Source organism: Nicotiana tabacum, chromosome 3, assembly GCF_000715075.1.
Source record: "Nicotiana tabacum cultivar K326 chromosome 3, ASM71507v2, whole genome shotgun sequence".
Taxonomy (NCBI): Eukaryota; Viridiplantae; Streptophyta; class Magnoliopsida; order Solanales; family Solanaceae; genus Nicotiana; species Nicotiana tabacum.
The window spans coordinates 209,442,279-209,452,787 of record NC_134082.1 but is presented as its reverse complement, the minus strand read 5'-3'; the positions used below and the strand labels follow the sequence as shown (position 1 = coordinate 209,452,787).

General features: G+C 37.1%; 1 protein-coding gene across 2 annotated transcripts; it reads left to right on the top strand.

Moving 5' to 3' along the window:
* The first annotated feature begins 586 nt into the window (after nucleotides 1-586).
* Nucleotides 587-4,560, top strand: LOC107793047 (WAT1-related protein At5g40240). Of its 2 annotated transcripts, none has more exons than XM_016615327.2 (7): nucleotides 587-932; nucleotides 1,021-1,083; nucleotides 1,178-1,294; nucleotides 2,184-2,439; nucleotides 2,978-3,136; nucleotides 3,220-3,371; nucleotides 4,134-4,560. In XM_016615327.2, the coding sequence occupies exons 1-7, from the start codon at nucleotides 730-732 to the stop codon at nucleotides 4,276-4,278; spliced, it is 1,095 nt and encodes a 364-aa protein (XP_016470813.1). In that variant the 5' UTR covers nucleotides 587-729; the 3' UTR covers nucleotides 4,279-4,560. The 2 variants fall into 2 exon arrangements, with proteins under 2 accessions (XP_016470813.1, XP_016470814.1); XM_016615328.2 differs by having other exon boundaries at nucleotides 598-932; nucleotides 2,202-2,439.
* Nucleotides 4,561-10,509: the final 5,949 nt, after the last annotated feature.

The window sequence follows — 10,509 nt, the reverse complement described above, 5'->3', positions numbered from 1 at the left end:
ATGTTCCAAGAGGGTTAAGTCCAAAATAATTACCTGAAATTTTCACCTTGCATAAAACTAAAATAAAAATTGTGTACGCGAATTAAAAAGTTCACCTTAACTATTTAAGCACTATAGTTTGAGACAAGAGGGGTTGCTAGACAAGACGAGTTGCTTTGATGGTAAACAATCTTCACCTTCAACCAAGAGATTGTGAGTTCGAGTTTCCCAAGAGTAAGGTGAGAAGTTCTTGGAGGAAGGATGTCGGGGGTCTATTTGAAAACAGCCTCTCTACTCTAGGGTAGAGTTAAGGTCTGCATTATACTGGGTTATTGATGTTGTTTGAAACCAAATTAACTGCTATAATGACTTAACCACTAAAATCAAGTGAAGTTGGCAACTCCACCTTGGCCCTCCTTTGCCTTTTGTAATCAAATTTCTCTTTCTTTATCCTTTTCTAGCTAATATTGAAAAGGAGAGGTCATTAAAATAACTGATCTTATTATAGTACACAAGACAATACTATAGACAAACAAATGCCAACTTGATTAATGACATCACCCTTTTCCCACATAAAACAAAACAAACATTGTCAATTTAGTACGGAATCATGTGTTTTGAGTCACTTGACACATACCAGTCATTTGAAAAGCTATTCTCATGGTTTTCATCAGTGAAAAGTAGCTGTCTTTTATCAGATTCTGAACAAGATTTCATTATTTATCATAGAATAGAGTGTAAAGAAGAGAAATGGTTATAATGGAGATGCAATCTTGGTCAAAGGATGTTTTCCCTTTTGTTGCAATGGTGTTGGTGGAATGCTGTGAAATGGGAATGATTACACTTGGAAAAGCAGCTATGAATGATGGAATGAGTAATCTTGTTTATGTTGTTTACTATAATGCCCTTGGTACCTTTCTTCTTCTTCCTTTCTTAATCTTCCATAGGTGCAGGTTTGTCAAAATCAAATACTCTTCTGCCATTTTTTTGTGATTACTTCTTACTTTTTAGTAGCTCAAATTTCTATCTTTTTTTTTCCAGAAGCAATATGGCTCTTATTACATTGTCTATACTGTGGAGATTCTTCCTTCTTGGTCTATTGGGGTATTGTACAAATTTCTTCTCTGTTTTATTGATACCAAATTTGGGGTCTTTTCGATTAAAAAAATCAGAACTTTACTTGTAAATTCTATTGCAGAATATGTTTGCTGCAGGTCCTGGCCTATACAGGTATCAAATACAGCTCTCCTACTCTGGCAGCTGCTTTAGGGAATTTGTTGCCTGGTTTTACATTTTTGCTTGCCATCATTTTCAGGTATAGGACTGCCAAATTGGGCTTAGCCAACTTCTACTTTTTGTTAGATTTAAGTAACATGCTCATACAGTATATGGATTCTTATATTATCAGTTAGCTTAAAATATTGTAGTAGGATAAATACCATTTTTATTAGGTTACCAAGTAATGTTTGTCATAGAAATTTACCTGTAATCACTTTATAAATGACCAGGCTGTATAAAAATATTTTATACTGTTAGTGCAGTAAACTCACTTTTATCTCTGAGTCAAAGTCCGCAGTTAGGTGTTTCCAGTACTTTTTTTTTGAGTTTCTTACCCGGTGTCCGCTTTGGTGTAACTGGTAAAGTTGCTGCCATGTGACCAGGAGGTCACAGGTTTGAGCTGTGGAAATAGCCTCTTGCAAAAATGCAGGGTAAGGCTGTGTACGATAAACCCTTGTGGTCCGGCCCTTCCCGGGACCCCGCGCATAGCGGGAGCTTAGTGCACCGGGCTGCTCTTTACTCGGTGTCCGGTACTTACATTGGAGCACGACTATATCTGGATTCGCACCGCGTAGGACCCCATTCGGGGAGGTGGTCCCTGCCAAAGATTTTTCCATACTAGGGCTCGAACCCGAGACATCTAGTTAAGGGAAGAGCAGCCCCATCCAGTGCACCACGTCCTTTGGTGGTGATGTTTCCAGTACCCAAGTTATTCTATCATGGCATATGCAAAAAGTTGTAATCTTCTTATTTAAACACAAATCTTTTGACATAGTGCTGCAAAATCACTAGCTTCTGCCACTGAATAGCCTGGGCTTTTGAACCATGAGCTTTTTTCTTGAATAGTTGAATAGTAGAAGTGGTACTTTGCAAGATTGCAAGATTTTAGTTGTGTCTAGTGGTTCACATGTTCAGAATTTCTTCAGTCTTTTTGCAATTTTCAGGATGGAGAAGTTAGATATAAGAAAAGCCAGCAGTCAAGCAAAATCTTTGGGCACCATAGTTGCAATTATAGGGGCATCTATCATGACTCTGTACAAAGGCCCAAGAGTACTTGGATCATCTAATTTGCATTCAGATTCATCTCATCACTCTTTATTTTCACAAGAATCGAACTGGTTACTGGGAGGTCTTCTCATTACCATCACCTGCATCATGTCTTCTGGATGGAACGTTCTTCAGGTAAAACATATTACATGTAATTCAACAATGAGAATGAATTTCAAGTTAAAAACCATCTTCACAATCTTTCAGAGTTAGCAGTGTGTTTCGTGTATGTAGGACTTATTTCAGTTAATGATACTGCCCGTAGAACATCGTGGAAACAGCCTCACAATAGACCCTAGTGGTCCGGCCTTTTCCCTGATACCGTGATACCGCGATACCGCACATAGCAGGAGCTTAGTTTACCGGGGTGCCCCTTTTTATACTGCCTGTAGAACATGTCATAGTAGAGGATGCTTCAATCTGTTTCCAATTCATAGCTCATAAGTCATAAAAAATCATTTTGTCTCGAGCAAAGTTTTGGTAGGCTCGATTCATTTTACACTTACTAGAATTTCACATAGTGCCTAAATTATTTAATTGTAGACTCTCGTCGTCTCAACCATTTTAACATTAAACTGTGGCTGCTAATTTGATATTGGTTTAAGTTATAAGTAGGTTTATAACTCAGTATTAGGACATTATTACAAATTCATTTCATGTTGTACTCTCTTAGACAGATACCGTGAAGAAATACCCTGAACAAATGACAATAGTGTTCTTCACTTGCTGCTTTGGGAGTATTCAGTGTGCAATTTTAACTCTGGTATTAGAAAGAAATCCAGAGGCATGGATGGTGAAGCCTGGGATTGGGATGATAGCCATTGTTTTCTCAGTAAGAAATTTGATGCTTCATTTTCAGTTCTCTTCTATACCTTGTTCTTTAACAGACATCTGATCTGTTATCTTAAACTGTAGGCGGTTTCTGGAAGTGTGTTTCGTTACAATGTTTTGACATGGTGCTTGGACAAGAAAGGTCCTCTTTATGTAGCAATGTTCAAGCCCTTGGGAATGGTAATTGCAGCAATTTTGGGGATCCTATTCCTTGCCGAATCACTCCATTTAGGAAGGTATATATAATATATTCAAGCCATTATATTGTTGTTTGCTACAATTTGTTACTTTATTTTCACTGTTTCTTGAGCTGAGTGTCCGTCGGAAACATCCTCTCTACCTCCACAAGGTAGGGGTAAGGTCAGGGTACACACTAACCTCCCCAGACCCTACATGTGCGATTACACTGGGTTTGTTATTGTTGTATATTCAAGTCATTCTTTTCCTCATGCTGATACATGATTGATCAATTAGCTTTGAGTTGCTTGTAGTTATATTACAAAAACTAGGCTGACCAGCGTCAAACGGACACTACTAGTTTAGGTATAGCTTCTGCTGCTGCTGCTGCTACTAGTAATACTTCTACGACTTTATGTAATGAGGTGCTGCAGTCATCCTGCTCCCTGTAATACTCTCTTTGTTTAATAAAAAAGGGGTAGCCCGGTGCACAAAGTATCCTCCATTCACACAGGGTACGGGCAAGGGCCGCACCTCGAGGAGTGTGATGTAGGCAGCCTACCCTGATGCAAGCCTCAGTGGCTAATTCCACGGCTCGAACCCGAGACCTATAAGTCACATGGAGACAACTTTACCATTGCTCCAAGGCTCCCTTTCCCCCTCTTTGTTTAATGTTTTTTTTTTTGTCAGCAAGAAAGAAAAAGAAAATTAAACTCTCTTTGTTTAATGCATCTATAATTGGTTAAAAGGCTTGAAGTAGTAGTTTTTAATGCACATATATAAATTCATGAAGTAAATATCTGTTACAATGTGGTGGGCAGTGTTATAGGAGCAGTTATCATATCTGCTGGATTTTATTCTGTGCTGTGGGGAAAGGCCAAGGAGATCAAGTCCATGCTTGAGATTGAGGACATTGTTTCTGGAATTGACTCATCAAGCCAAAGAAGCCCTCTATTGCAAAAGTAAATTGCACAAAAAAACACATAAAATAAAGTGTTATTTATGGCCCTTTTACTATGCTGCTCAACCATGTTAACTAACACTACTATTTCACAAGTATTTGAATGCGCCAGCGAGTGCTGCTTAATTTCAGATGAAGATGATAAAAGCTAGTGGATGAGGCATTAGATTAATGAGAGGCAAATTAGTCACGAGTAGACTCAGGATTTAAATTTGACGAATTCTATATTTATTCTTACCACTGAATCTTCAGAACTTAATATTTGTAGAAATTTAGTTTTTCACATATATATTTATGCTCCGTGTAGAAATATTAGGTTCAATTGAACTCATAATGCATCCGCCTCTGCTTAATAGGTGTATGTGCCAAGACATATAGCATCCAAAAACTCTTCAAGAAAGCAGATTAGCTTAATACCAGCAAATATTTTTAACCTCCTTCCCTTTTTTTCTGGTTCTTAAATGTGGTAGGAAGAAGTCCAATAAAGATTGTCTATTTGCATGATTATTTCATTTGGTTAAACATGGTTTGGGCAGAAATTCGCTGTCCAGAAATCCACCCCTTTGGAAGAGTATAGCATAATTGATTTGTCTACTGCCTGGAATTCTGTCACTCTATAAGTATTAGGGGTACTCAAGTGACGAGAAAGGAGTATAATTTATAAGTGTTAGGATATCGACTCACATGTAAACATTTACAAGGCTAAACAGCATATGCTACTCTATAAAAGGAAAAAAAATACTTACATTTTCCTGTGTTTAAAGCAGAACAGTAACCTCTGTTATATGCACACATGAGAGTTGAGACGTTCATCACCTTCATGATTTAAGTGATGTATTTATACTTTAATTTATACTAAAAGTTGAATTCTTTTTGTTGTAAACATTGAATGAAGATAAGTACTATTCACCCGATAAAACAACGGACTAGTCTTCTTGTAGTAGTAACATACAAGGAGGAAAGATTTGATTATTTGCTTAAGATAATATTAAGATAATATATACCACTGAGTTAAAGATTTGATTCGGTCAAAAGGAGTTGGTTAAAGCTGTCAGGAAAGAAAAAATCAGGTATAATACGGAACCTAGTAAAGCAATACTTGCACGACGATAAATCAGATAACAAAAGAGAATTATACCAAAAGAGACACAAACATTTAACGTGGTTCGGTCAATTGACCTATATCCACATATGGAAAAGAGCAATCCATTATATAAAAATAAAGTACAAAATATCGAGAGAACAATCTCACGAAAAGGCAAACATAAGTGACGCACTAACACTTGTCCCGTAAAATCTCCCCCTAAACACGACTCTCAAACCCCATATGACTACATTGTGGATGCTACTGAATGAGAAGGAAAGATCTTCAATTTATAGAAGTCCAAACCTTTTCCTACAAGAAAAGGGACTAGCCAAATATGAGAAATTTATAATTTTCTTCTACAGGAAGGAAAACTCAATTATAGTAAACATTTTGCCTTTTCCTTCAAGAGATAGGAAAACCAAATATGGTAAGAAAATTAGGACAATACCTAACAATTCTCCCCCTGGCCTAAATTTTCTGACGAAATTAACTTGATCCACCTTCTTCTCATAATCTTCAATAATCGCATCTCAACGTGAGTACTACTCCGGTCAAATTTGTCAAACAAAAATCATGATTATCGTCAAATACATTGCGATTAGAACTAAACCTGTCAAGATGAGCCTGTCTTGAACCTCACTCTGATACCATTTGTTATGTTGAGGAAGAGGCAAACCCAAAAATAAAAAAGATAAAGAATACCAAATTTCAACGTGGAAAAACCTTCAAATCGAAGGTAAAAACCATGAGATCACAGAGATCCAAAAAGCTCCATTATAACAATAAGAGAGTTACAAAAGTTCTCCAAATTGGCTACATGACAATTGCCAAACACGGAGCAACAATAGCAACAACACATCAATTGAAGGAGGAGAAGTCACAAAACTGGAACTGCTGTTCGGGGCTCAAAATCAGATGCTACAGGCCTCAAATCCAGATCTTCACCATTCAAATCAAAGATAAAGATATTACAAACACTCAGTCAAAATGTTAGCCTAATCTAACGGTTAACAATTCGGAAAACGTAATTTGAAGTTAGCTGGTCGGAATAAAATCTGCAGCAAAACGAATACTTTTCTTCTCTCTTCTCTATTGATGAAAGCTCTCTAAAAAACCACTCATATGTGCTTAAGTCTTTCAAAGACTTGTACCAATGAGCATAGAGCAATTCTTCAAGGTTGTCCTATTTATAGATAATGAGTGGTGTTTTATCTTAAAGCCAAAACCAACTCTAAATAGGAATAAAAAACCGAATCCAATTTCGAATAAGAATGGCAACCAAAAGAAAATAGGATTAGGCCATTGGGACTTTGGTCGGACAACATGGGCATGTACCCAACAAACTCCTCCTCCAACCAAGGGTCCAAATGTGTCTTCAAGTAGAGGAACTATTGACAGGCTTCATGCCTGCCAATTTTTTGCAAAACGCATGCTTATCTGCAAGCTCAACTACGAAGTCCTCAGACTGCTCCATATAAATCTCATAATCTAAATCACCATGAAGAAAAGTAGTATTGACATCTATCTGCTCAACCTGTAAATCTAGACTCGCGGCTAAGCCTAGAACTACACGAATAAAAGACATCTTTATAACATGGGAAAAATTTCATCAAAGTCAACTCCCTTCTTCTGGCCAAAACTTTTAACAACTAACCTCGCGTTGTACTTGGGCGCAGAGGTATGGTTATCTTGTTTTACTCTGAATATCCATTTGTTTGATAAAGTTTTCTTATCTTTCGGTAATTTCATTAACTCATATGTGCCATTCTCATGGAGTGGCTTCATCACATCTTTCATGGCTTCTATCCACTGATCTTTGTGAGTATCTTGCATGGCTTCATCATAGCTCTCAGGTTCTTCCATATCAGTCAAAAGTACATACTCATCAGGAGGATAGTGCATGGACTTTTGCTTCTCCCTTGTAGATCTTCTAAGAGAGGTTTCAGGAGCATTCGAAGTAGTTACCTAGGCAGGAATTGGTTGTTGATCAACCACAACTTCAGCAACTGGAGCATCCATAACATCTACACCATGATGATCATTTTGATCTTGGTCACTATCTTTATTATTATCTTGGGTTCCTTCATGTGCAATAGGTTCCTTGGCAATAGAAACTGGATCAATATCAACAAAGCTCTCATTACTCTGAGAATCTATCTTCTCAGTTTTGTCAATATCTTCAATAGTCTAGTCTTCAAAGAATATTGCACCACGACTTCTAATAAGTTTATTGTCAACTGAATCATAAAAATGATACCCGAACTCATCTTGACCATAACCGATAAAGGTGCACTGCTTAGTTTTGACATCCAGTTTCGATCTCTCATCTTTATGAGCATGCATACAAGCTTTACACCCAAAAACGCTCAGGTGATTATAAGAAATATTTTTGGCAAGCCAAACTCTGTATGGGACATCACCATCCAAGGCAATAACAGGAGACAAATTGATAACATTGGAAACAGTGTTAAGTGCTTCTGCCCAAAATGTATTTGGAAGTTTAGCCTCTGAAAGCAAGCATCTGACTCTCTCAACTAGAGTTCTATTCATCATCTCTGTCAAACCATCCAATTGAGGCATCTTGGGCGGAGTTTTCTGATGACGAATTCCTTGTTCCTTGCAATAGTTATCAAAGGGACCACAATATTCACCACCATTGTCTGTGCGAATACATTTTAATTTCTTCCCCATCTGTCTCTCAGCTAAGGCCTGAAATTCCTTAAACACGCCAAGTGCTTTATCTTTAGATTTCAAAGGATACACCCAAAGCTTACGAAAATAATCATCAATGAAGGTCACAAAGTAAAGTGCACTACCTTTTGACTTTACTTTAAAAGGACCACACAAATCATAGTGTACTAGCTCCAATAAATCGGGCTTTCTTAAGGGAGGATGGCTATGAAAGGAAACCCTTTTATGTTTGCCAACTAAATAATGGATACACCTTTTCAGCTTTTCTTGTTTCACTCCAGAAAGTAAACTTTTCTTAGCCAAATACGTAATACCCATCTCGTTCATATGACTCAATCTTCTGTGCCACAATTCTGATAAAGTGTCACTTTCCACCAGATTTATGAAGTCATTAAGAATAGAGCCCTGTATCACATACAAATGACCATACTTGACTCCTTGAGCCACTACTAACGAGCCTTTGGTGAGCTTTCATTGGCCATTAAAGAGGGCATTATGTTAACCTTCATCGTTTAATCTTCCTGCGAAAATCAAATTGAAAGAAAAGTCTGGAGCATGCTTGACATCTTGAAGAACTAATGTTGGACCATTATTAGTTTTCAAACAAACTGTGCCAATACCAAACACCTTAACTTCACTAGCATTGCCCATCTTTAACACTCTAGAATCAACAAGAGTATAAGATGAGAAAAAGTTTTTTCTTGGTGTGACATGTGAGGTAGCTCTAGAATCTACTATCCAGCTCGTCTCATGGGATACCAAATTGATGACGTTTTTATCGTTAGCAAAAAGAAGGCCATATCGAACAATAGCAACAACATTGTTCTCTTTATTTTCAACTTTCTTTCCTTCTCTAGTGTTCTATCTCTCCCCTGATCTTCTATAACCAAGATATTTGCTTGTGAGGACGAACCCTGAGATTTTCTCCTTACTTCCTCGTTCAACACACTACTCTTGGCATATTCCATGGTCACCTTGCCTCTAGGAGCTGAATTTGTCAAAGAAACACGAAGAGTTTTCCAAGAGTCTGGAAGAGTATTAAGAAGCCAAAGTCCTTATATCTTATCATCAAAATTAACTCTCATTCCAGATAGATGATCAAGGACATCCTAAAAATTATTTATGTGATCAAGGATAGACTGCCTTCCTTGTATTTAAAGGTCATCAATTGCTTTAGTAGGAATAATTTGTTGTTCCCGGTTTTTGAAGCATAAAGAGTCTCTAGCTTTTCCCACAATGATCTCGCATGTGTCTCGTTCACAATATGGTTGCGAACATTATCTTCAACCCATTATCGTATATATCCACATACTTGTTAGTGCTCGAAATCCCAATCTTCATCAAATATACTCTCGGGTTTATGAGCTGCAAAAATGGGTAGATGCATCTTCTTCACGAACAACAAATCTTTCATCTTGCTTCTCCAAACATTATAATTTCTCCCATTTAAACATACCATCTTGCTCATATTCGCCTCCATTCTGTAACAACCCGGATAAATAACCAAGGCTCTGATACCACTGTTAGGATCGAAAAAATCAGGTGTCATGCGGAACCTAGTAAAACAACACTTGCATGACGATAAATCAGATAACAAAAGAGAAATATATCAAAATAGGCACAAACATTTAACATGGTTCGGTCAATTGACCTACATCTATAGATGGGGATGAGCAATCCACTATATAAAAAGAGAGTACAAAATATCGAGAGAACAACCTCATGAAGAGGCAAACACAAGTGACGCGCTAACACTTGTCCCGTAAAATTCTCCCCCTAAACACGACTCTCAAACCCCATATGGCTACATTGTGGATGCTACTGACTGAGAAGGAATGATCCTCAATTCATAGAAGTCCAAATCTTTTCCTACAAGAAAAGGGACTAGCCAAATACGGAAAATTTATAATTTTCTTCTACATGAAGGAAAACTCAATTATGGTAAACATGTTGTCCTTTCTTTCATCCTTCAAGAGATAAGAAAACCAAATACGATAAGAAAATTAGGACAACACCTAGCAAAAGTTCCCTTATAAGGAAGATTATTATTTACTTCAGATACTATTTTTTAGAAAGAAAAGAAAAAATAAACCATTTATTCATGAAAAAGTATTTCAAAGAAGAGGGGAAATATGCTACGGAGAAGGAGAACGATGTAAAGTGAAATATACATTCAGCATTCACTTGTGGTTTTAGATATCATGTCAAAGCTGGAATGTAGAAGTTCTATATTTGCATTTTACGTCACACGTTAACAAGAAAATATTTCACTTGTTTGGTTAAAAAAATCAAGCCTACACATGAAAAGATTTTTAGATCATGAATAAAACTCCTATAATTTAAAAATTTCCCGACTTTTTAAAATGCTTAATTTTCTCTTGCTGCATACTTTGAAGCAGGGCTGCTCTAATGTTATATCATCAGTAAAGCTTGTGTCTTAGGTCCCAAATTTGGGGAG